Here is a 26,721-nt window from a genome sequence, read left to right on the forward strand (position 1 = left end):
TGATCATTTGTTTTTTAAAATTTTATTCATTCATACTCTGGTTTCTCTTCAGATCACATAAAATTTTATTCATTCATTCATTCATTCATTAATGATTTTATTTATTTATTTGTCAGAGAGAGAGGCTGAGCAGGGAGGCTGATGTGGGGCTCGATCCCAGGACCCTGGGATCATGACCCGAGCTGAAGGCACAGGCTTAACCAACTGAGCCACCCAGGCACCCCTCATTAGTTCTGATACTGCCCTTTTTGTGTGGAGGCTTGCACAGTCTCACGGAGTTGATATCTTTTTATTTGCCATCCGCCTGCCTTTTCCACATCTATTAGTTACATATTTTCCAGGCCAGCAAGAATCAAACACCACTGTCAATGCTACAGTAGTCTTTTTTCATAAAGGTCGTATGACTCCTGAAGTGTGTCACCAAAGCCACCATCCTGCAATTGGAGGAACAAGGGCTAGGAAGAACTTTTATTCTCTTTGGTTTAAAGATACTGCTTTTGACAGGAAGCAGTTCTGAACAGTAAGTTCATTTTCCTGCAGGCGGGAGAGGACTTTTCAGTATCTAAAAAACAAAGGTTGAAAGAAGGTCTGATGGGAATTTTACATTATAAAGCACAGATAAGATGCACACATTTTGTTCCTTGGGTTTCTCTATTCTAGTTGAAGGCTTCACACAGCAGGCGGTGAACTACTGAAGTTTATTATTCTAGAAGGTATTACAGAAGAAAAGGAACTAAGATAAATTCATGCATGTAAATTATCAAGGGAAACTACTGAAAAAAATTCTTTGAGATGTCAAGGAACGCCTTGGCTCGTTATGGGCTGGAGGGATCCAGATTTTGACCTGGTTCTGATCTGTCTTCCAAACACATGTTCACAGAGCACCTCGTTGGGTGCTCTGGGAGCAATAAGATAGATCCTGCCCTGTAGGGGATCCCCAGCTAGCTGGAGAAGATAAATGTGTACAGTAACAACTACCACATAGCCGGTGACAGCCATTCCTGTGTCGGGGTTAGAAGGTGCTTTGCGAGAAGGTAGAATCCCCGTGGTGGACTCTGGGTGAGTTCCTTCGAGGTGGTGTGTCTTAGGACCTAAAAGGTGAGCAGAATTTCTACAGCAGAGTAGGAGACAAGGACTTTCCAGGTGGAAGGAGGAGCTTACGCATCTTCTTAGAATTGGGAGCTTTGCTGACCTTCCAGAAAGGTGAATGCTTCAAATGGGTGTGGCCTGGGCAGGTAGAAGAGGGAAGGTCAGACTGGAAAGTTCTATACGCATCTCATTTGGAAGGGTCTGAAGGCTGAGGAGTTTCCACCTGATTATCTTCAGTGGAAAACCTGCAAGGTTTTAGAGCAGTGGATTGATGTAATCAGAAGTCTGCTTTCAGAAATTTCAGTGCGGGGTGGAATGCAAAATGGAGAGGGGAAGGTGCGCTGTTGGGAGGGAGTTGCTGTAGGTAGTGGGGTCACGGTGGGGGGGGGGGGCAGGCCTGGTGGGCCCAGGGCAGGATGAGAGGCATGGAAACAGGAGAGGCTTGGGATGCCTTGGAAAAATAGTATTTTTTTATAATAAAATCATGCGAATTTGTAAGTAATACAAAAACGTAGGCTCATGTGGAGGAATGAAACAAAAACCCTGTAGGAATAACTACCATCGGAGCATTCTGATGGACTTTCTTCAGGGTTTCTTAGGCATAAGTAGCTGCTTGAAATTTCAGTTCATGGCACAGTATAAAATACTACTTTCCTTCACTCCTGTAAACTGTCTGTAATCTGTCCCAAGCTCCTCCTGCCGGCTACTGGGAAGTTCTCTCTCTCTGTCTCTGTCTCTGTCTCTGTCTCTCTCTATCCGTCATCATGGGGCTGCACTGCCTCTCTTGCAGTGAGATCTTGTGGTTCCCGGGATTCTTAACTCCCTGACTCCCAGACTTAGCATCTATCAGCTGCTCCCTGCCCAGTGCCCGGAGGTGGGGGCTCCAGGGGGACTCCTATCCCCGCCCCACCCTGAAGCGCCAGCTTTACTCTGATTAGGTCCCCTTCTCTTCCTCTCCATTCTCTCTTTGTGACAGCCTAGCATGACGTTCCTCAGTGTGCTACGAACATGATGTTGGCCCCTTTTTTCTGGGGTAGGAGTAGGGACACATCAGTTCGGTGTGCTTTTGTGTCTTTTTTTTTTTTTTTAAAGATTTTATTTACTTATTTGACAGATAGAGATCACAAGTACGGAGCGAGGCAGGCAGAGAGAGAGAGAGAGAGGAGGAAGCAGGCTCCCTGCCAAGCAGAGAGCCCGATGCGGGGCTCGATCCCAGGACCCTGGGATCATGACCTGAGCGAAAGGCAGAGGCTTTAACCCACTGAGCCACCCAGGCGCCCCTGCTTTTGTGTCTTTTTAAAAATAGCTTCCTCTGATGAGGTGATATGGTGAGTTATGCTGCTCTCTTTGCAGTTTTGGATCCTGTGTTTTTCAGTGTCATTTTTAAACACTTTGAGAATATTGTTATAAAAATATGCCTCATTTACTGGTAGATGACATGAAATAAGCCACTCTGTGTGTAGAAGTTTTTCTGTGTTTTGGGTGGATTCTAGAGGTGGAATTTTTGAGTCAAAGGCATAACTTTTATCATCATGATTATTATTATTATTACTACCGGGCCACTCTCTGTTATCACCACAAACTTAGTGGCTTGAAACAATACCCATTTTTTAGATCCCAGTTCTGTAGGTCAGAAGTCCAGGCATTGCTTGTTTTCTGTTCTGAGTCTCCCAAGCTGAAATCCAGGTGTCAGTTGCTGGGCTGCCCTCTGGAGGGTCGGTCGGCTAAGGAAGAATCTAATGGGCTCATTCAGGTTGTTGGCCAAATTCACTTCCTGGGGGTTTTAGGACTGAGGTCCATCCCTGTTTTCTTTCTTTCTTCCTTCCTTCCTTTCCCTCCCTCCCCTCCTTTCTTCCTTACTTTCTTTCATTTTTTTAATTAACCTGTACTCTCAACGTGGGGCTCGAACTCATGACCTCACATGCTCAACCAGCTGAGTCAGAGCCAGGCACTCCTTAAAAAAAAAAAAAAAATTATTCAGGGATGCCTGGGTGGCTCAGTTGGTTAAGCGGCTGCCTTCGGCTCAGGTCATGATCCCAGCGTCCTGGGATCGAGTCCCACATCGGGCTCCGTGCTCGGCAGGGAGCCTGCTTCTCTCTCTGTCTCTGCCTGCCACTCTGTCTGCCTGTGCTCGCTCTTGCTCTCTCTCTGACAAAAAAAAAAAAAAAAAAAAATCTTAAAAAAAATTATTCAAAATAGGCTTGATGTCTTTTATTATTTTTTAAAATTTATTTATTTATTTTTTAGTAATCTCTACACTGAACACGGGGCTCAAACTCATTACCCCAAGATCAAGAGCTGCATGTTCTTTCCACTGAGCCAGACAAGCACCCCAGCCCTTTTCTTTTTTTCTTTTCTTTTTAAATTTTTAAAAATTTATTTAACAGAGAGAGAGAGAGAGAAAGAGAGCAAGCAGGGGGAGCAGCAGGCAAAGGGAGAGGGAGAAACAGGCTCCTCGCTGAGCAAGGAGCCCAATGCGGGATCCAGGTGCCCTTTTTAAGATTTATTTTATTTGTTTAATTGAGAGAAAGAGAGAGAGGGAGGGAGAGAGAGCCCCTGAAAGCGGGCCTGGGGGCGCTGGAGGGAGGGCAGATGCACACTCAGCACGGATCCCACGACTGTGAGATCTTGACTTGAGCTGAAATCGAGAGTCAGACACCCAACTGACTGAGCCACCCCGGTGTCCCGACGTCCCTGTTTTCTTGCTGATGGTTATAGAGGGTTCACTGTCAGCTTCTAGAGGCCACTTTCAGGGTTTTGCTGAAAGCCCTTCTTTCACAGCCAGCAACCATCGTCCTCACATTAAATGCCTCACACTTAGAATCTCTGACTGCCTCTGTCTCTAACCTCTGGACCTAGATTTAATGGGCTGACGGGATGGGGTTTCTCTGTCTCCCCACAACCCTCAAGAACTTCTCATAATCTCAACAGAAACTCTGAGGGCACCTGTGTGGCTCATTTGGTTAAGCGTCTGCCTTTGGCTTGGTCCTGGGATTAAGCCTTGGGTCCAGCTCAAACAGGGAGCCTGCTTCTCCCTCTTCCTCTCCCCCTGCCGCTCCCCTGCTTGTGCTCTCTCTCTGTCAAATAAATAAATAACATCTTTTTTTTTTTAAGATGTTATTTATTTATTTGACAGACAGAGATCACAAGTAGGCAGAGAGGCAGGCAGAGAGAGAGAGAGGAAGGGAAGCAGGCTCCCCACCGAGCAGAGAGCCCGATGCGGGGCTCGATTCCAGGACTCTGGGGTCATGACCTGAGCCAAAGGCAGAGGCTTTAGCCCACTGAGCCACCCAGGCGCCCCTAAATAAATAACATCTTAAAAAAATTCAAACACAAACTCTTTATTCATTAAATAGTAACTGCCCACTCCCCACTCCCTGCCCACTCCACGTCTATTCTACTCTGTGGTTTTATGGATATTCCTATCTTAGGTACCCCATGGAAGTGGAGTCATGCAGTATTTGTTCTTTTGTGCCTGGCTTGTTTCACTTAGTGTGATATTTTCAAGTTTCATCCCTATTGTAGTATGTAGGCCATTGTATGTGTGTACCACGTTTCACTTATCTATTCCTTTGCTGGTAGCCATTTGGGTTGTTTCGGGTCTCTTTATCTTAAGGTCAGCCGATTTGGGTACTTAATCATGTCTGCTAAATCCCTTCTCAGCAGTCCTTAGATTAGTGTTTGAATAATGGGGAGAGTGTGTGTATGTACCAAGGGCCCAGAATATTGGAGCCATTTTCAGATTTTTTTTTCTTTTTCTTTTAAGGATTTTATTTATTTATTTCACAGAGAGAGATAGATCACAGGTAGACAGAGAGGCAGGCAGAGAGAGGGGAGAAGCAGGCTCCCTGTTGAGCAGAGAGTCCAATGTGGGGCTTGATCCCAGGACCCTGAGATCTTGACCTGAGCCAAAGGCAGAGGCTTACTAACCCACTGAGCCACCCAGGCACCCCCATCTTTGGATTCTGCCTACCACACACCTAGAAAGATTGGAGGTACCATCTTGCCTTCTTTCATACCTTTGTCTATGAATTGTTCAGAAGAGTGTGGAAATCACATCTCATTTCACTGCCTGCCTTTCCAGCTGGGCTTTTCTCTGCTTACAACTCTGGTGGGATGAAGGATGCATAACAATGACTTTTCAGCCTCCACTGAGCGCTCTGGCTTCTCGTCCCCAATATTACCTGTGACATATTTCTTGAGGATGTATGAGATTGTGCAGTAATGGCCTGAGAATGCAGCAGGATTTGAACTTGTCCAAATTAAGAGAATTTAGGGCTATAATTGCCATGATTAAAGTTAGCCTCATGCTTCAGCCTGAATGCAAATTCATTTGACTCGTTCTGGTCTTCTGGGAATTGGACATTGGATCCTGAAAAGATGGTGCTCCCTAGGAACTGGGAGACTTGGGAAATGGAAATCATTAGAATATGCTAGAAATCTCAGATTAAATGGGAGCTGAGCATCTCAATAACAAGACTGGCCATGGATTCAGCACGGGTGGTGTTTGAATATTACCTCTTGCCATTTGGCTTGGAGGAGGAGTCTATGCCCTTTGGAAAGGGATGGGGATGGTGTGGTCTGGGATGGTGTGTGTGTGCGCGCACATATGTGATGTCCCAGGTTAGGTTTTGCTTGGAAGGGGAGGGGCTCTTAGTTGCTCTGTTAGCTAAGAGGAGCTCTTAGAACCTCTAAGGGTCCTAAGACGATGTCTTCTCAGTTTTGAATATGCCAGCTTGCTTGTGCGTAGTCCTGGTGTCAGGGAACAGATAGCATCACCCTCTAGTGGCAGGTGAGTGTGAGATGTGGATGAGGATTAGAAGGGGGTAAAAGTGTCCACTGCGAACAGGGAATCCTGCCTGCCCGCTGGGGACTTCCCCCGGGCCAGAGGAAGAGGAAGACGCCGAGGTGACAATCCGTGTGTTCTCCATCATGAGCTCGCTTCGCTGCAGAACTGAATGCGTGTTCTCTCTCGCAGGCAACGGCAATGTCTGTGGACTGTCTGGGACAGCATGCTGTGCTTTCCGGGTAAGTGAGTGTGCAGTGTTCTCTGCTGCGATTTCTGGGAACAAATGGCAAATCAGGAAGGAGGTTTCTGGGAAGTTGGAAAATACTCCTTCTCTTTAAGGATTGTGGCCTTAGGGCTTAGTTCTCTCCTAGTGACCTCGGAGCCACTTAGAGGGATTGTTAGCGGTTTATTTTTGTCTCTGCCCTAACATGTAAGCTGTAAAATTCCTTTGAAATTTTAGTGACTGGGACTTTGGTCTTGGAATCACAGCTTTCTGTTCATTGCATCTGTAGAAGGATGCTTTCTGTTGTGGTCTCAAAAGTAGTTACCAGGATCGAGGGCATCTGGGTCCTGCTTAGGCACTGCCATTAATGACAAGTCCCAGGACATTTATCCAGTCGGCCTCCCTGGACTTCAGATTTCCTGTGAAGGAATTTGATTTCATTATGAAGAAATCAACATAATTTCTGTGGTGTCTTCTGGCCCAGCATATTTTTTTGGCAAATAAGCACCATCCTAACATTGCTAGTCACTCTACCACGGTACCAGAGTGATCCCACTTCATGGCCAGAATCTCACTTCCCCTCTCATAATCACTATCTCTCTAAGTTTGCTGTATTTTCATTAACTTAGTTGTTTATGAACCCATTTATACATTTTTTTTTTTTAAGATTTTATTTTTAAGTAATCTCTATACCCAGTGTGGGGCTTGAACTCACAACCCGGAGATCAAGAGTCACGTGCTCTGCTGACTGAGCCAGCCAGGCGTCCCTGAACCCACTTATAAATTAATGAATTATTTTCTTTCTTTCTTTCTTTTTTTTTTTTAAGATTTTATTTATTTATTTGAGAGAGAGAAAGAATAAGAGAGAGCAAGCACAAGAGGGGGGAGGTCAGAGGGAAAAGCAGACCCCCTGCTGAGCAGGGAGCCTGATGCAGGACTTGATCCTGGGACTCCAGAATCGTGACCTGAGCCAAAGGCCGTTGTTCAACCAGCTGAGCCAGCCAGGTGCCCAATGAATTATTTTCTACTTCATTGTTATATTTTGAAATAATATTTTAACTTACCTTAAAAAATGTAGCAAACATATAAATAATTCAAAGGGCTACAGGTTGAGAAGTAAGATTTCCTCCTCCCTTTGGCCCCCTTCCCCAGGAACAGTTACCATTACCATTTTCTTATGTCATACTGGATGCATAGATAAGGAACGACTGGTTTTCTCTTCACTGCCGCCTCCTCACTCCGAAAAAAAAGAAAAAACAGCTTTATTGAGATATAATTCACAGACCATGCGATTTACCCATTTGAAGTATACAAGTCAGTGGTTTGGGGGATATAGTATTCATTAACTACTCAGTTTTTAAGCCTTGTTTTTTGAAAATCAAAGAAGTACATATATATAATTGAAAAAGTCAGTACAGCATTTCAAGGATTATATTGTCAGACAGCAGAATCCTACCTTTTCCCTTTCCCCTGATCCCACTCACTAGAAGCAACTGATTGAGACTCTTAGCTGTTTCTTCGGGGTTGCCTCCATTCTTCCAAATAGTATACCTATGCTCAGAATCTTGATCTATCCATCAAATATCCAACAAATTGACTTCTAAAAACAGGTGAGGACTTAGCACTTTCATTTTCCTCTGTGAATTCCTCTTTCCAGTATAGTTACATAACAATTTTTGGGTTGAATCGGTATTTGGGGTTCTTTTCTCAGAGTGATTTTGAGAGGTCCTATACCATTCTGAGTCTGGACTTTGTAAGTGACCTATTTTTTGTCTTTGGAAGCTTTAAAATGCTGTCTTCGTCTCTAGTGTTACTTTTACCTCCAGGTGTGTGAAATTGTTACCGCGACTGCCTTGGTGTATGTCTTTTTTTCATTTATTGTGCTGGGCACTTGGAGGGCCCCTCTTTTTTTTTCCATCTTGCCTTGTTTTATCTAAACAGATGAAACATAATATATACCTGGCATCATGGAGCCACATGAACAACCCATAAAATACTGAGGTGCTAAGGAATAACTGTGTCTCAAATGTTAGACTTTTCTGCATTCGCTGATGTGGCTCTTGTCATTTGTAGCATCGTAGGAGGGAATGGGATCGTATCACTGGAGATCAGGCCGGCATTCCTGCTTTGGTGTGCTCTTAGATACATATATATTCGTCTTATTTTTCAACAAGATCTTGAAGGTTCACCATTTCATATTCCTACATTGAACTTGAAAATATATAAATGAACATTTATATTCATATAAATATATGAAAAATATATACAATACATAATATAATAATAACTTTATTATATAAAGTTTATATATAATGTATAAACTTGAAAATATAAATATATAATATATATAATATATAAATATATATTGTATATTTATATATTTAAGTGTACAACTCAAGTACATTTGCAGGTGTATACGCCCATGTGATCCCTAGTCAGATTGAGATCCAGAGTAATTTTTAGCAGTGTTGGAAGGCCCTTTCGGTCTGCAAGTCTGTGTCTTCCAGAGTTTTCCTGCACTGAGTCTCAATTCCACACCCCAGCCCCCACCGCAACTTCCTGCTCTCATTCTTTCTGGGGCTGCTCTTAGTCTGTGTTGGATATCCTATGTGAATTCTCTTTTGGTCCATTTTATTTTGCATTCTGGGTGTTTCCTTCAGCTTTAACTTCCCACTCTTTGATCAGATTTCTTTATTTCATTATGCTTTTCATTTCCAGGAGCTCTCTCTTGTTCTCTGTTCTTTACCTTGTCTTCTTCTACCTCTCTGAAGGTGTTCATTCTAGGTTTCTTCTTTCCTCTTTGCTGTTTCCTTCTATTTCTTTCGACCGAGTTGGTGCCTGCCTTTCATGGTTCCTCTGGTGACTGATACTCACTGCCTCTCTGTTGCTGTCAAAGAGTGGTCAGTTTACATGTGTGACGGTGGGGTTCATTGGAGGGAGATCGGGTGGGAACCAGACCCCTTTTCTTGGAGGGCGCCCAGATGTCGTTATCTCTTGGGTTCTGTGTTGTTAACTTGTTCGCTTTTGTTTCTTTCTTGGGCTGATCATTTGCCCCTGAGAAGAATCCTCTTGTCACATGTTATCTGAAGACAAAAGCTCGGCGCTGTGAGTGTTGAGGAGGGAAGAGGCCAGGGGGCCCCATACTCTACCTCGTGCCCTGTTTTGAGCACAGCTCTTCATCCTCACCCGCCCCTGTGCCTGTTGTCCCAGGCCGGGGCTCCCCGCAAGTAGTTTCTCTGAAGCACACCCCCCTGCTCTGCCGGGTGAAAGAGAGGTAGTTATAAAGAGAGGTAGTCACCTGGCTTTCTTGGGGTGCGCATAAACTGCTCTCCTTAGTGCTCTTTCGAACTGTGTTTTTTCTTTTTTTTTTTTTTTTAAGATTTTATTTATTCATTTGACAGACAGAAATCACAAGTAGGCAGAGAGGCAGGCAGAGAGAGAGAGAGAGAGGAGGAAGCAGGCTCCCCGCTGAGCAGAGATCCCGATGCGGGGCTCAATCCCAGGACCCTGGGATCATGACCTGAGCCGAAGGCAGAGGCTTTAACCCACTGAGCCACCCAGGTGCCCCCGAACTGTGTTTTTTCTATTCAGCCTTTGATTCTCCAGTCCTCTCTGTTCCTCTTGCTGGGAGGCCGAAGCTTCTAGCTCCCCGGCCCGCCTGGGCTCTGCAGCGTGAATCAGTTTGCCTGTCGTTCCCGCCCCTCTGCAGTTTGCTTTCTCTCCATCAGTTACCATTTGTCCTTGCGCTCTCCACTTCCTCTCTCTGTCTTTGTCTTTGTGGGTTTCTGTATTTTATGTTTTCACTCTTACATAGTTGGTGGGTCTTCTGGGGGAATGAAGATATACACGTGTGTTCGATCAGACATGTTTATGCTGAAGTGCTTGTGTCCTGAGGCTCTGTCATGCCTCTCTCATGCCTCCCACCTGCCCTGTTGACACGCGCCCCACACAGTTAGCTCTCGGCCTTTCCCTGTTGTTGTTGCTGATAGAAAAGTGCCAGCGTCCCTGCTGCAGGATCAGGTGATTGCTTCGGAGGGGTTCAGACATTCTAGATCTTTGTTCTGCACCAGAAGTTCCGGAAGTTCTGTGAATTCGTGTCTTGCCTGTGTTTTTCTGCTTCCTTCCCAGCCCTGTCGTGTTGGGTTTCTGCTAGAGTCTGACGAGCCATTTTACCTTGCGTTTCCTATCTCTTCTGAGCAGGGACGATTAATCTTGTTCTTCATCACTGCGCCCACCTCCCCTTGGGGATTCCCAGGGGCCCCAAGTGTTCTCTGACGACAGCTGATGGCTGCCGAGATGTTGATTCGTTCACACACCAAGGATTTTTCGCTTAAATAGAGGGAAGATAGGTGAGCACAGGACACTCCTGTTTTCGGAGCCTTTATACTGATTGGCACCTTGAACAATATCAGCGCTTAATATGTTATTTTCATTATTACTTTATTGGTTATTATTTCCTTCCTGGTGGACTTAATTTAGTTGCTTTCACCAGGTTTCCGACTTGCAAGGGAATTTGAGATTTTCTCTAGAGTAGTTGGCTAAGGGATGAGTGATGTGTGTAGCGCCTGTTTACCGAATGCAGAGCACTGTGCCTGGTGAGGAGGGACCTGCAGAGATGGGAGACACGGTCCCTACTCCACTCACTCTGTTCAGGACCGAAGCCTTACCATCAGTAGTTGTCCTACACAGATGAATGCTACCGTCACAATGCAAACTGCTCAGTGGGCGTAGTGTGGAAGCAGGGACCTATCCTAGCAGGACGATTGGGAAAGACCAGAGAGGCTTGGACCTGAATCCGGTGGGCAGATGTCAGACTTCCAAAGAGCCAGGGTGGGGAAGGCCATGTCTAGAGACAGGCTCTCCCAGGGATGTGGCTCCCACTCACTGAATAGTCACCTTGATGTCCTCTTGTCCCTCATATGACTTTCAGACGAAGTAAAGGTCGTACACATCCAGGGATATTTTTGAACTGTTTGCAAACCATATGTAATTCCAAATGTGCTTTTCTGTCTTAATGCTAATGCTGTTCTCTCGTTACAATGTTGATGTTGTTTTCCTAGCCGCCGATTCTTATACATCGTTAATCTAGATGCCCCTTTCGAAGGTCACCGAAAGATCTCTCGCCAGAGCAAATGGGACATTGGAGCCGTGCAGTGGAACCCTCACGACAGCTTTGCACACTACTTTGCAGCCTCGGTGAGGTCATTTAAGGGGTACAAGGAAAAGGCTTTTTATAAGTATGAGCTGGGGCCAGTAGGTCTATGTTTATGTAGAGAAGAGAATGTAACCCTCACTTCTCAGGCAGAAAAGAAGTATGGATGGTTCTAAAAGGAAGATTGAGGCAAATTGCTGACATGTATAACACGTGCATGTGTTCGTACATGGGAGCAGATCCGCTGGCACCCGGGGTGAGGATCTTGTGTTTCTGAGGCTCCAGATTTTGAAAGGGAAACGAGTAGATGCCTCTGTTCCTCTTGTGCGGTAGGAACCTGTTTTCACTGGCAGGAAGGTAACTGGCTAGTGACTCTGACCTTCATTGTTTTTCGGAGGGATCAGAAGACTCCACACACCCTTCCACTGAGAGGAAGGGATTCAGTCTCGATTGGGATTTATTAGATCAGCTGAGCCCCTGAGATTTTTATGTGCCTCTTTATGTGTGAATTTTTCCAGGGAAAATGTGCACACGTTTTACTAGGTTTTTCAAGGGATTTGTGACTGAAAAAAGATCTGGGCTGGATCATCTCTGGGATCTTTCGCCAGATTCTCTATTAGCATTCTATTCTCCTAGAACAATTCGAAAACTAAACCTTTGGCTCTTTTGCACGGGGCCGGGAGGACAGTATTTAAAGGAAACCCGTCTTATCATCCAGGAGATGCAGTCATTCACGGGGCTGTCTGGGTCTTCTCATATCAGAAATGCCAGTCTGTGAGAGGAAAGCATCTGAGGAAAGAGAAAGAAGAGCACTGCTGTCAGCTTCAGGAGGAACAAAAAGCTGCTCTTCCCCGTCATTTCCAAAATAGAATCTGACTGTCTCACTCTCACCGTAGACATCTGAGGTGGAGCTGGTTTAGGGGCTGTTCCGAAGGAGAAACGGGGGGCCAGTCTCCTGCTTTCCCACTCCTGACCCCTTTCGCGGGTGTTAGGAACAGTGCTCTTTTTGTTGGTTTCTACCTTTAGGACTTTCTCTCCCCTCTCACCCGCAGCCCCTGTTCATTTGGTCCAGGGGTCCTCAACCTGGGTACTAGTGACATCTCAGGCCAGATAATTCTTGGTGGTGGGGGGTGTCCCCCGCATTGTGAGAGCTCCAGCAGCATCCCTGGCCCCCATCCGCAAGTCTCAGCCGCCTCCTCATCTTTCCCCCTCATCGTGACAACCGAAGATGCTTCCAGACATTGTTAAATGTCCCTGGCAAGCAAAATCACCTCTGATGAGAAACCGCTGATTGAGGCCCACCAGTCAGTACTTGGCCTGAGTGGATTAGCCCTGCATTTGTTTATGAGTGGTGAGATAGTCCTTTTGGGGGGGGGGCAGTTGTTTTCTTTTTTCTTTTTAAATTTTTAAAAAACTTTTTATTTATTTATTTGACACAGAGAGAGAGAGATCACAAGTAGGCAGAGAGGCAGGCAGAGAGAGAGGGGGAAGCAGGCTCCCTGCTGAACAGAGAGCCTGATGCGGGGCTTGATCCCAGGACCCTGAGATCACGACCAGAACCGAAGGCAGAGGCTCAACCCAACCCTCTGAGCCACCCAGGCGCCCCTCTTTTTAATTTCTTTTGACAGTCATTTTAAAGTGGAAAATTTAATGTCAGTTACTACATTCATGATGTTATACAACCTCTCTAGTTCCCAAACATTTCCATCACTCCAAAGTAAAACCCCTTACCATTTAGCCATCTCTCCGAATTCCCCCTCCCCACCGCCCCTGGCAACCACCGGCCTGTGCTCTGTCTCTGTAGATTTATCTGTTCTGGATATTCCACATAAACGGAACCACACAATACGTGCCTTTTGTCTCTACCTTCTTTATCTCTGTTGTAGCATGAATCAGTGCTTTCCTCCTTTTTATGGCCAACTACTCTTCCATTGTACGGCTGTAATGCATTTTGTTTAATGTTCTTTTACCAGTGGACATTTGGGCTGGCTGTTGTACATAAAGCAGAAATGAACATGGGTGTACATGTGCTTCTTTGAGTCCTTGTTTTCAGTTCCTTTGGGTATATACTTAGGAGTGGAATTGCAGGGTCATATGGTAAGTTTGTGTTTCACTTTTTGAGGCAACATCAGACTGTTTTCTATGGTGGCTGAATCGTTTTATTGTCCTACCAACAATGGGTAAAGGTTCTGGTTTCTCCACATCCTCACCAAAGTTGTTGTTTTTCTTCTTTAATTTTAATTTTTTTATTTTTAAAAATATTTTACTTATTTACTTGAGAGAGAGGGCATGCAAGAGAGCACAAGCAAGGGAGAGGAGCAGAGGGAGAGGGAGAAACAGACTCCCTGCTAAGTAGGGAGCCTGATGCAGGGACTGATCCTAGGACTGGAGGATTATGATCCAAACTGAAGGCAGATACTCAACTGACTTAGCCACCCAGGCGCCCCTTTTTTCTTCAATTTTTAATTTGCAGCCATCCTATTGGGTATAAAGTAGTATTTCACTATGGTTTTGATTTGCATTTCCTTAATGACTAATGATTTGAGCATCTTTTCGTGTGCCTGTTGGCTGCTTGCACATCTTTTTTGGAGAAATGTCTGTTGAAGTCCTTTGCTTATTTTGAAATTGGACTATAGGTCTTTTTGCTGCCGAGTTGTCAAAGTTATTTATATATTCTTGATACTAGACTCTTCTCAGAGATATGATTTATTTTTTAAAGATTATTTATTTAGTCATTTGAGACAGAGAGATACAGAGAGAGAGAGTGCATGAGCAGGGGGAGAGGCAGAGGGAGAAGCAGACTCCCTGCTGAGCTGGGAGTCTGACTTGGGGCTCAGTCCCAGGACCCTGAGATCATGACCTGAGCCAAAGACAGACACTTAACCATCTGAGCTACCCAGGCTCCCCAAGTTAAGATTTAAAAAAAAGATTTTATTTATTTATTTTAGACAAAGAGCAGGGAGAGGAACAGAGGGAGAGGGACAAGCAAATTCCCTGCTGAGCACAGAGCCCAACTCAGGGCTCAATCTCATGACCCTGAGCTCATGACCTGAGCCAAAACCAGGAGTCGACTTATTCCACTGAGCTACCCAGATGCCTCAGACATATAATTTTCTTTTCATTTATTTTCTTTTTTTATTAAAGTTGGTCTTTTTTGTTTTTTTTTTTTTAAGATTTTATTTATTTATTTATTTGACCAAGAGAGATACAGCGAGAGAGAGAGAATACAAGCAGGGGGAGTGGAAGAGGGAAAAGCAGGCTTCCCCCCCAGCAGAGAGCCTGACTTGGGGCTCGATCCCAGGACCCTGGGATCACGACTTGAGCTGAAGGCAGACGCTTAACGAGTGAGCCATCCAGGCCCCAGAGATATGATTTTCAAATATGTCTCTAATTCTGTAGATCGTCTTTTTACTTTATTGATAATGTCCTTTGATGTATGAAACTTTTGATTTTGATGAAGTTTAATTTATTGATTTTTTTGTTTTATTGCTGTTGGTTGGAAGACAGCATTTTTCAGGAGAAAGAGCTTTGGAGTTACGGACATCTGAGGTCAAGGCCTAGTTTTGACACTTTTTTATCTCTAGTGCTCTCCCAACTCCAAGCCTCAGCTGCCTCCCCTGTAAGGTGGGTGATGGCAGCTAGTGCGCAGCGTGGTGCGGGAGAGCAGGAAAGGGTTCTTAAGATTCCTAGGACGTAGACTCGCACCAGCAGAGTCGCCCAGCGGAGATGGGATAGTGTTGTAAGATGAGGGGACTTGACTTCTCATTCCTGTTCCCGTTGGAAGCTGTTTTGAATCCTAACCTTTAGACGGGAAGTCTTATCTATTTAGAATTGGAAACTGGTATTTCTGGATTAAAACCTTAGAGGTTTGTACATCTGTCTCTGAGCCTAAAATGAAAATCAGTCTGATAATATATAGATATTAATGTACCTGCATCTTCCATATCTGTTCAGAAATTATTAGATACCTATTAGTAATCAGACTATTAAAATCTTTGTTCACTTTTGGTGTGTTTCTTAAGCTCTTGATATTTAAGTGTTTTGCTGGCTGGCTGTTTCTTTCAGTGAAATGTGGCCTTTTCTTTTCTCCTTTCCCTATTGTAGTGTGGTTTCTTCTGGCCAGTTTTTTCCTGTGTCTTTTTACTTAACCCTTTAAGAAAGTATAGGCATATTTCAAGGAATCTGTATAATTTTTGCCTCCTCGGACATGCCTTTGGTGTTAGTTCTGTTTTCTTTCTCGTGCATATGTGTTTTTAAAGTATGGTGGAAGGACTCCAGGCATTTGATGAGTGGGAAAGGCGAGCTAAAAACATCTAGTGTGACAGCAGCTGGAGAGATGGGTGTGTGACCTTCTGTGTTGGGAGGCGGTCCCTCTAGCAGCCAGGGAGCATCTCCATAAGCCATTGCTCATGCGCTCAGTACTGCCTCTGAGCTTCCTTTCAGCTGTACCTGTTCAGGGTAGGTTCACTCTGAAGATAGCACTGCCCTTTAGAGTGCTGTGGACTGAGGTAAGGGTGGCTCAGATGTTAAGTGTATTCATTTCTCTTGGCTTCATAAGGAAGTCAGTCTGTAGATCTCTGCCATGCGCGTTGGTTTCTGCATGGCTTCCCCTTCTCAGCCCTCGGCAGATTGCGGTGAGAGCATATGTTCTGATGTGCTCCTGGCTGCCTTCTTTCCTTTGTTCCTTTTCAGAGTAACCAGCGGGTCGACCTTTATAAGTGGAAAGATGGCAGCGGGGAAGTCGGCACCACCCTACAAGGCCATACTCGTGTCATCAGGTAGGTACCAGCCCTCCGCAGCTCCTGGCCTGTCTCTTTGTTGTAGTCTCATGGGAACTAAAACAAAGACACCGTCCTCCTTGCATGGCCTGACCCTCTGTGTTGCGTTGGCCACGGGTGGCTGCTGGGTCCTTAGCGTTCTCAGGAGTGATGGCCCTCATAGCCAAGATCAACCAGCTTTGGTGTAACCGCTAACCCCGATCCCAGGAGACACTCAAGACAGATACAGCCCAGTCTGGAGTGAAGGATTAGAGCTGATCTTTGCCATGGGAGGGAGCGAGCAGAATCGCTCCACTCACAACTGGCAGTGCCCAAAAGTACAGAGAGCAGGAGGCAGCCCTTTGCTCTTTCTTCAGCAGCTTGGGGCACAGATCTCCTGCAGCAGAGTTCATTACCCAGCTGTATGGTCGCCTCCTGCCTGTGGCCTTGGCCTCTGGAGTGTTCCTTGATCCATCCTGCCCTTAGGTCACTATTTCTGGGTGGGGAATACTCCTCCTGGGAGGTCGCAAGCAGGGAGTGCAGGAGTGGGGCAGCTGGCCCAGGAAATGCTGGGAAAGGCTGGACTCCCGGCCTGTGTTAATTGCACTGGAACCGCCTTTCTAGAAGGGAGGACATGGGTAGGGTGGCCTTGCCCTTCTTGAAAGCTACGTGGCAACGTGGCAGTTTCCCACTGCTCTAAGGGATGTTGGTTTTACTCAAGGTACCTGTGGTTGAATCTGATTTAAAGAATGATAAGTCAAAAATTACTTTGTTTTGGCTGTGTGTGCGTGCACGCATGCACTTGAAGTTGAAATCCTCCATTTCTTTTTTGGGAGCAGGTGATCCTATAGCTGGGAATGACAAGGGGGAGGGCCTGGAAGTTTCTCTTGGAGCTCACTTAAGTCTAGTTCATTCCCAGAGAAGTTTGGAGATTGGTCCCCTAAGTCATGTTAGGGAGGCCCATGAGTGGTGACTCTCGGAAGCTACTAGAAACTAAGTCTGCTGGCACTTTGGAACTGGACTCTGAATTGTTATGTTTATATCTCATATTCCCAGCGACTTGGACTGGGCCGTGTTTGAGCCGGATCTCCTGGTTACCAGCTCCGTGGACACCTACATCTACATTTGGGATATCAAGTAAGATCAATTAAAATGCCAAACCACCAGGCTTTGGGACGATCTGGGACCTTTGTTTTAGAGATCAGGGGTCTTAGTTTGGTTTCCCTGGGATGCAGACCCTGAGATGAGGATGTGTGGCCGGCACATTGTTTAGGAGGTGACAGAGATGCTGGTGGGGGATAGAGAAGAGAGACAGGACCGGGAAGGCTCCAGGCAGGGGCGTGTTATCCTTCAGGTACCCCTGTGAACAGGTGGTGTTTACGCTTATGGGGGCTGCTAGGCGCTAGTTCAGAACTCCCTCCTCAGAGGCGTCCCACCTCGAGGGCTAAGGAAGTGGGGGTGCCATCCATTGGCAGTCATTGGTTGAAGCCTGCACCCTGGGGTCCCCCTTCCCTGGCACTTCAGGCCCGTCACGGAGGTTTGCAAAGCAGGTCTCAGCATGCAGGGAAATCCCTCTGGTGGAGAATCAGGTGCTGGTGTTTGGAAGTCCAGTGGAAGTTTAACTAAAGTGACAGGTGACAGTGAGGGGGCTTGGTGGGTACAGACACACATGAGCTGCGGCGGGCACTGCTCTAAGGCACGTCTGCTTTGCTCTCGGCGAAACTTCCATCGCCCACCTGTAAGTGCCACTGAGAGCCATCTCTCAGGGTGACTCTTCGTGAAGTGACAAGTGAAGGAGCACCCGGCCCGGGGCCTAGCGTGTCAGAAGTTCTTAGTAAATGTCTGTTCTCCCTTCATAGAGCCAAGTTCCCTTTGCCATAGCAGCTGGGACTAACCAGAGGGTGTGGTCCGTAGAGTCCCCCAGACAGGACCCCCTCCCGCCAGCAGACTGCTCTGCTCCCAAATGTCAGGGGCTCTGGGATGATTTACTCTAAGAGGTGGACAGACCAGGGAAAGGGAGTCCGTGGTCAGGGTGTGCGTGGCGGACTTCGCCCGCATCCCGTTTGCGTTAGTGCCTCAGCAGCAGTTGGTCTAATGGCAGTGCCGAGGGGGAAGGACACAAAATCTGGGGGTGATGAAGGGGGGCTGCTTGTAAATAAACAAAACCCCAGGGGGCGCCTGGATGGCTCAGTCGGTTAAGCCTCTGCCTTCGACTCAGGTCATGGTCCCAGGGGCTGGGATCGAGTCCTGCATCGGGCTCCCTGCTCAGGGGGAAGTCTCCTTTCCCTCTGCCTCTCCCCTGCTTGTGCTAGCTCGCTCGCTCTCTCCCTCTCTCTCTCTGACAAATAAATAAAATCTTTAAAACAAACAAACAAAAACCAAAACAAAATCCCCAGGAACTACGGGGCAAGTTTAGAGTATTCCTCACTGACGTGAAATAATTGTTTTCATAATTTAAAGATTAAGGGACACTGAACAGATGATTCCTTCTCAGGTTTTCTGGATAGTAAGCCTGAGCTGCAGATTGGCCATTCATCCCTTAGGTCTGGATTGACACTCAGTCCAGTCATGTTACCATTTGGAGGTGAAGTCGCCCTCTGGCCTTACAGTGAACCCAGAAGTGTCTCTCTGAGAGTCTCCTGTTCTATCCAGGAGTAGAGGTTTTGTTTTTTGTTTTTGGGGGTTTTTTTTGGTTATGTTTTTAATTGTGGTCAAAAAACCCAAAACATAAAATTTACCATCTTCACCATTTTTTTAAAAAAGATTTTATTTATTTATTTACTTATTTATTTAGAGAGCAAGGGGAGAGGAAAAGGAAGAGAGGAACTCTCAAGCGGGCTCCACACCCAGCTGAGAGCCTGACGAAAGGCTCTGTATTGGGACCCTGAGATCATGGCCTGAGCTGAAATCAACAGTTGGTCAGTCGCTCAGCCGATGGAGCCACCTGGGCGCCCCAATCCTCACCACTTTTTTTTTTTTTTTTCAAGATTTTATTTATTTATTTGACAGATAGAGATCACAAGTAGGCAGAGAGGCAGGCAGAGAGAGAAGAGGAGGAAGCAGGCTCCCCGCTGAGCAGAGAGTCCGACGTGGGGCTCAATCCCAGGACCCTGGGATCATGACCTGAGCTGAAGGCAGAGGCTTAACCCTCTGAGCCACCCAGGCGCCCCAGATCCTCACCATTTTTAAGTGTACAGTTCAGTAAAATATGTGCCCAACACATCCCCAGAACTTCTCATCTTACAAAGCTAAAACTACTCATTCCACACCTTCCCACTTTCTGTTTCTGTGGATTTGACTACTTGAGATACTTCATATAAGTGGAAGTGAAATCATGCAGTATTTGTCTTTTTGTGACCGACTTATCTCACTTAACCTAATGTCCTCAAGGTCTGTCCCTGTTGTAGCTTGCGGCAGGACTTCCTTCCGTCTTCAGGCTGAATAATATTCCATTGTGTGTATAGACCACATCTTGTTTATCCACTCCTCTGTCAGAGGACCCTTGGGCTGCTTCCCCCTCTTAACGGCGAATTTGAGAGTCACCTTTTACTTCAGCTCTGAGGTCCTGCTGGGAAGGTCCTTGCAGAGTTAAGCCTCCATGACTGTCACTTCATTGCCACTAGGAGAAATGGCCCCGGGAAGGGATTCTTTTGGCTTCTTCCATCCCAACGTCAGGGTCACGCAGGCCAGCTGAATCATGTAGTTCGCTTTCTGTGGCTCCAACTATGTGATTTGAAATTCAGCCTCAGCCTCATTTGAAGGAGCTGAGAAAGTTTGTCCCTGAAGGGAGATAGGGCTCTCTTTACCTTTGTTGTTAAGGCCCTCATGTTCCCTCTGAACTCTAAGCACGCACTGAGAGGGGAGGGAGAACTGCGTGCAGAGGGCGGAAAGTACGGGGGTGATGGTGGCATACGGATCGGGCGTTTGATCTCTGACTTTTCTATTCCAGAGACACAAGGAAGCCCACGGTTGCACTGTCCGCCGTAGGTGAGTGTATGCTCCCCTGGCTCAGGTCATTCCTTCCATCCCTCCTCGCAGGGGGACTGCCCCTGCCCCAGTCTCTGGCTCAGATGGGTGGGATTTTAGGTCCCTCCTGGCAAGGGGCTTGTTTTAGGCTGCTCTCGGAAGTTAGAGTCAGGCGTGCTAAGCATGGTCAGGAACTCATTTCAGGATTCAAGGACAGGAGCCAAAATGGTTTGTTTTTAAACTTTTTATTGTGGAAAATTTCAAACACGTATGGAAAATAGAAGATGAAATTGCTTTATGTTCACGATCCAGCTTCAACAACGGTCACCTGCCGGCCAGTCTTATTTATTTAATCTTTACCTCTACCCACTGTCCCAGCCCCAACTCCCATCTCTTTTGGAGTGATTTTGAAGGGGTGCCTGGGTGGGGTGGCTCATTTGGTTAAGTGTCCGACTCTTGATCTCAGCTCAGGTCTTGATCTCAGTGTTGTGAGTTCAAGCCTCATGTTGGGTGTGAAGCCTGCTTTAAAAAAAAAAAAAAGAATTTTTTGAAGCATTTCCTGGGTGTCATATTATTTCCTCAATGAATATTCCAGTAGGTCATATTTATGCAAGAGAAGAACCCTGTAAGAAAACATGATCACAATACCATAAACAGACCTAAAAAGGTTAACAGTGGCTCTTTAATACCAGATATTTAAGCAGTACACAGATTTCCCTAATCTCAGTTGTTGTTATTTTACAAATTATTTAAGTCAGAATCCAAATAAAAAACATATTTATAAGTGGTTAATATATTTCTCATCTTTTACAATTGGTAGGCTTCTTCCCCCTCTCCTTTTTTGGTTTATTTTTCTTTTCCTAAGGTTTATTTATTGAGGAAACCAGGTTGTTTGTCTTATGGTTTCCCCATAATCGAGATGAGGCTGATTGTGTCTCCCATGTTGTCATTTAATGTGGATGTACTGAAACTTCAAAATTACTTCGCGGTCCCCCTGTTTTCTCAGTTGGAACTGATTGTTTTTGGAATTCTGCTTTGGGGCTGTTGTGGGGGTATTTACGGAGAGTAGAATTTGGGCACAGAAATGGTGTATCGTACGGTGATGAAGCCCAGTCATCAGCATTGTGTTTTGAAGATTTATTTATCTATTTTTGGAAAGAGAGAAAGAGTGGGGCAGGGGCAGGGACGGGGAAGAAGAAGAGAATCTAAGCAGACATCTGCACTGAGCCCAGACCCCATTGTAGGGCTCAATCTCAAAACCCCGAGATCATGACCTGAGCTGAAACCAAAAGTTGGTGGCTTAACTGTCTGCACCACACAGGTGTCCCATCAGTATTGTATTTTGACATCTTTGTTAAAAATATACATTATCGGGGCACCTGGGTGGCTCAGTGGTTTAAGCCACTGCCTTCGGCTCAGGTCATGATCTCAGGGTCCTGGGATGGAGTCCCGCGTCGGGCTCTCTGCTCAGCGGGGAGCCTGCTTCCCTCTCGCTCTCTCTGCCTGCCTCTCTGCCTACTTGTGATCTCTCTCTGTCAAATAAATAAATAAAAATCTTTAAAAAAAAATACATTATCTGTCTCTTAAATCCTGCTCCTTTGTATTTTTTTGGTACTTTTTTTTTTTTTTAAAGATTTCATTTATTTGTTTCCAATAGAGCAAGAGCAAGCGAGACAGAGAGCAAGGGTGAGAAAGCACAAGCAGGGGGAGTGGTAGAGGGAGAGGGAGAAGCAGGCTCTCCACTGGGCAGAGAGCCCGATGTAGGGCTCGATACCAGGACCCCGGGATCATGACCTGAGCTGAAGGCAGACGCTTAACCCACTGAGCCACCCAGGCGCCCCTCATTGAGATTTCTCAGTGGTAGCAAAGCTGCCTTGGGAGAAAAGAGGCAAATGAGAGGCTGTGGATTTGGTGAGCTGCTTGATCTACCCTTCCCTGAAGGTGCAACTTGGCCAGTTTTGCTTCCCGGAGTCCGTGGTCTGTCCCTATCTCTCCATGAGCACATTGTTTATGCCTTTGGGGGTAGAGAGTAAGTAAGAGCCCGTGTGTACTGCAGAGTGTTCTCTGAGAGTACCCAAGGTCTGGGAACTCTGTTTGATTCCGTTGTCGCAGCCCTAGTAGAACAGATTGAATCGGGGTTCCCAGAACCCTTCGGCAGTCCTTATGGTCTGATGGCCCTCCACACTGGGGGAAGTATATTTCTTTTGGAAGTCTTTGAGTAATCTGTCTTGGGGCAGGCTCTTCCTACTCACTTTCTCCTGCAGTTGATACCCTTTCTTGCAAAGAAACGGTCTCCTACGCTAGCTTCCTCCTTTAGGGTTCTCCACTGATCATTCGTAGGTGACTTAAGATGCCCTGTGTCTCAAGCAAAAAAAAAAACCACAAAAAACAAACAAGTACCCTCACCAAAGCCAAGCAAGCATAACTTCTGGGTCTGAACTGCATTTCCTGTTAGATTCTGAGTCCTTGTGTCATTCCCACTCTTCTTGGATCAGGGCACCACAGTGTCCCCAGTAATAAACACTCCACCCAAAGGGAGAAATGCTTGTGGTCTGAGCAAGGACAAGAAGAGATGGGAAGGAGAGCCATTGTGTTGTTCTGGTGTAACTGAATGGACTTGGTTATTTTTCAGAGCCAACTACCAGTGCTGATATGTCCTAGATTTTCACAGGTCTCAGCCCGTCTGGCATCTTATGCTAATGCCTCCTCTCAGATAGCTCCCTTCTTACTGTTGGTACCTCTTCGTGTTGGCAAAGTGGGGAAGAGACTTAGTTCACAGTGTGGGGGGATATTCCCGTTCTCTGACTGAATCCAGGGCCGGGGGTCACGTGCAGCTGCTGATGGGAGGGGAGAGCGCAGGAAGGGGTTGGTGCACACACCCTCTGAGGGCAGAATTGGGCAACTTGGGGCCTTATTCTTCAGCTGAGCTTCGGGAACCTTTTTTTCTCCAAGGTTGCCCTCCTAAATAGGTGAGTGAGGGAGGGAGGGAGTGGGTGGGAGCCGGCACTGAGCTGAGGCTCTTCTGAGAGGGAGAGCTGGGCTGGCCCTGGTGATGGGGATGAGGAAGAGACAGACTGTGTGAGGAGTAGTCAGTTGCCCCCCTCCACCCCCATGGCGCCATGTGGGGCTGCTGCTCATGAGAAACCCTGCTGATTCTGCGTGGAGGCCACCAGTAGGGTTTTCTCCTGAGTGCGATTAATTTCCTCAATTAGGTGACTCTGATCCTGTTCCGACGAGTTAATTCATTAATTTTTTGGCTTCATTTTCTCTTTAATGGTGGGGCTGGTGCAGTCACAGACACTTGAAGGGTTCTGTTCTCCTTCAGCGGGAACTCATTATCCAGCCGCCCTGGAAGCGCTCTCTACTCTGGTGCCGGAGGGGGGGTTGAGGGCAGCCGCTTTCTTCCCTTGATTTTCCTTTGCAGCCGGTGCCTCACAGGTCAAATGGAATAAAAAAAATGCTAATTGCCTCGCCACCAGTCATGACGGGGATGTGCGAATATGGGACAAGCGGGTGAGTAATCTCTTGTCTCCCACCCCAGTTGGTTCTTAGTCCCTCCCCGGGGGTGTGAGGACGGTGCTGTGAGTAGCGGGACTCATCTGGAAAGGCCAGGGTGCCCCGTGCACTGCGGCAAATTGCCATTTTAAGATCATAGTCCCAGAAGACATTTGCTTCCTGATCAAAACTGATGTTGAAGGAAGATAGAGAGTATTAGGATCAGTGGTTAAGAAAATGAACTGACTCTGCTAAGTTAGAGCTCCATTTTGCTGCCTCCTAATTATAATGTCAGCTGAGCCACTACACTTCTCCAAGCCTCGGTTCCCTGATCTTCAAAACGAAGATACTGATAGTGAGTGTGTCACTGAGGAGGTCAAGCCCGGGGACCAGACACTATTCTAGAAGGTCAGCCTGCTCTGGATTGCAGAGTGCAAACTGGTTATTCTAGAACATATTCCACCCTGGGTGTTTCTGGTAGAAATCACCAAGGCGTAGGTCCTCAAATCCTTCCTTAGACATCCAGCTGTCCCCTCAGCCTCACAGAAGCTCGCAGAGCATATATTCTCCCTGTATAACCCGTGTAACTGATGGGCATGGGAGAGGGGCAGGCTCCCGGCTGGCTGCCGCCATGGAGAGTCTATTGAGAGTTTGGTTTGTTGGCATCAGTGAGGACAGAGATGCGGGAAAATGCTCCCCCGTGTCTGACTCCCAGATGATGGGGTCATAATGCACGGGGCAGTTGACTTTGTAAGATGTGGGTGTCGTGCCGCTTCCTGCTTTCCGACAGTGGAGGCTGGAGCTTCTCAGCTCCTGTGGGAAGCAGCCGCTTGTAGTTTTCCCGAAACTGTCAGCCGGGATGCGGTCTCATCCCAGCACGGCTTCTGGCAGCCCCGTCCCTTCCCCTGTGGCAGGCAGTTGGTCAGACAGTTGGGCAGAGGAGAAGGAAATGAAGCAGATGGGGGGTCGGGTGAAGTGGGTGCTACAGCTTGCTAGGGAAGCTTGTGCTGGCCAAAGCCCTCTTTCTTCCATGGCTCTCGGGTGAGAAGGTGTACATAAAGGTTATACATAAAGGTTGGACGGGTACATCTTCTATGTGTTAGTTTTTGTCTCTGTCCCTTAGTGCGGTCTCGTAATAGCCATCCTCCCCGCTCTTGATTCCCTAAAGTGGTGATTGGTTTTGTTCCTTTCATCACTAGTGTAGTGTTTAAATATGTAAATGGTTTAAATAAAACATTTGGTTAGTTTGTAGTGCATACAGACTTGCTTTAGACTGTTTTCAGGCCATCAGCAATATAAACCATTTGGTAGTTCGTCCTTAATCCCTGTCAGTACTTGTCTTCTGAACTAGTGTTGCAAAACTAGTAGTGTTCCTTATCTTCCAGAAAGAGACAGCCAGACTGTTCTTGTCTAGTCTTCCTGTCGGTCAACTGAGAGTCTTGACTTCCCTGAGCAATTTTATCTGTTTTGTTTAAAGGATTTTAACCCCCCCTGCCACCCATAATTAATACTTGGGACTTTTGCTCAGATGGCTTGTAAAATTCGTAGGTCATATTTTTACTTCTCTGGCACTTTCCAGTATCGAAGTAGCACTCTTGGCACCAGGCGTCAGAGGCTTAAAAAAGTGCAGTATCAGTGACAATGTTGGATTTCATTCAAACACCCCAAAGACGAATAGTAGTAACATTTACTACATGTTTATTATGCATAGGCATTGTCCTAAGAACTCGCTTTATAACTAGCCTTTAAAGTAAGTACTGTCTTTATCCCCATTCTACAGATGAGTAAACTGAGGCCTGTTTGTTGTTGGGATTTGAACTCAGGGAGACTGGCTCTGAAGACTGCTCTTAACCTCACAGACCAGCGCCGATCATAGAAGTAATACATGCTCTTTGTAGAAACTGTAGAAGAGAAAATAAAAAAACATTCATAGGCCCATTCCCCAGAAACAAATGCTAGCATTTTGGTGTTTTCTTGTGCTTTTTAAAAAACATGGTTTATCCTGTTACATACATCGTTTTTCCATTTCATAGCATTTTCCCTGTCCTGTAATCCCGTGTCTAACATTTAGTGGTTCTGCCGTTCTACGTTGGATAGCTGTACCGTAGTTGATCTAAAATTTAATTATTCCCCATGTACTGTTTGTGTTGCTCCTAGTTTTCTGGCATTCCCAGGATCACCAAGATGAACATCTTTTAGTTATCTAAAGCTTTTTGTGAAATTGGAGTATTCTCCTAGGAAAGGGAAATCTTAATAAGTTGCTTGGTAAAAATTGTCAAAGGTTTTTGCCGAAAGGTGGTACTGTCTTGTATAAACACCAGCAGTGACAATTGGAGCCTTGCCAGCATCGAGTATTATTTACAAGTATCTTCTAATTTGATAGTGTAATAAAATCTGACTTTAATGTATATTTCTGAGGTTTCCTCCCGAGTTTGCTTATTTTATATAAGCTTATTAATCATGAATAGTTATCTTTTGTGATGTGTGTTTAATCTCTTTGGGGGTCTTGGTGTGCGATTACTTTAAGATTGGTGGTTTTCCCTCCGGTCTCGAGGTAGGGTCAGTCTGAACATCGCAGCCCCTCTCCTAGGGTGATAGCGAGGAAGGGGAGCAGGGATTGCAGACTCCTCTACTCAGCAGAAGAGCTCCCACTACCCGTTATCCTTCATTAAAGCCACGCCTGGGGCTGGAGCGGAAAGAAATGAGGTTCACAGGCGCGTATACAGAGCATGGATGAAGGAGGGTTAGAGAAGTCTTCTCTGTTTTGTTTGTTTTAAACAAAACAAAGTGCAGTTTCTTAAGGATAGAGACGGTATCTGGTAGTGTTGCTATGTCCCCACCCAGTGCCCAGTGGACCGTTCTATGGTAGACACTCAGGGAGCTGTTTATAAATTGACAACACTCTGTGCCCGTCCTGTCGTAGAAACCCAGCACGGCGGTGGAGTATCTCGCAGCGCACCTCTCCAAGATCCATGGCCTGGACTGGCACCCAGACATAGAGCACATTCTTGCTACCTCCAGTCAGGACAACTCTGTCAAGGTGAGTGACCTCCGGAGACAGCTAGGGGGGCTGCGTGCGGGAAGCATTAGATTTTGAAGCAGCACCTGGTTTGGAAGGAAAGCTACGCCAAGCACAGTGTGTGTGCTGTAGGGGTTCCGGGCAGGTAAGCCTGATCGTGTGGGCCAGTGGGAACGAAGAGTAGCATATCTCTGATAGGGTTCCCAGGATCTGCTTGGAGCATTTTCTTCT

The 26,721-nt window shown here is 46.3% G+C and overlaps 1 protein-coding gene across 2 annotated transcripts in view; it reads left to right on the top strand.

The window, feature by feature from the left end:
• The window catches only part of WDR59 (WD repeat domain 59), a 96,373-nt gene that overhangs the window by 13,168 nt on the left and 56,484 nt on the right, over positions 1 to 26,721 (top strand). For both annotated transcript variants that reach the window (XM_045987800.1, XM_045987801.1), the window contains exons 2-8: positions 6,068 to 6,117; positions 11,162 to 11,297; positions 15,946 to 16,031; positions 17,067 to 17,147; positions 19,960 to 19,997; positions 23,401 to 23,489; positions 26,395 to 26,511. In XM_045987800.1, the coding sequence (XP_045843756.1) occupies positions 6,068 to 6,117; positions 11,162 to 11,297; positions 15,946 to 16,031; positions 17,067 to 17,147; positions 19,960 to 19,997; positions 23,401 to 23,489; positions 26,395 to 26,511 (597 nt within the window). The remainder of the gene's footprint in view (positions 1 to 6,067; positions 6,118 to 11,161; positions 11,298 to 15,945; positions 16,032 to 17,066; positions 17,148 to 19,959; positions 19,998 to 23,400; positions 23,490 to 26,394; positions 26,512 to 26,721) is intronic.

Source organism: Meles meles, chromosome 19, assembly GCF_922984935.1.
Source record: "Meles meles chromosome 19, mMelMel3.1 paternal haplotype, whole genome shotgun sequence".
NCBI lineage: Eukaryota > Metazoa > Chordata > Mammalia > Carnivora > Mustelidae > Meles > Meles meles.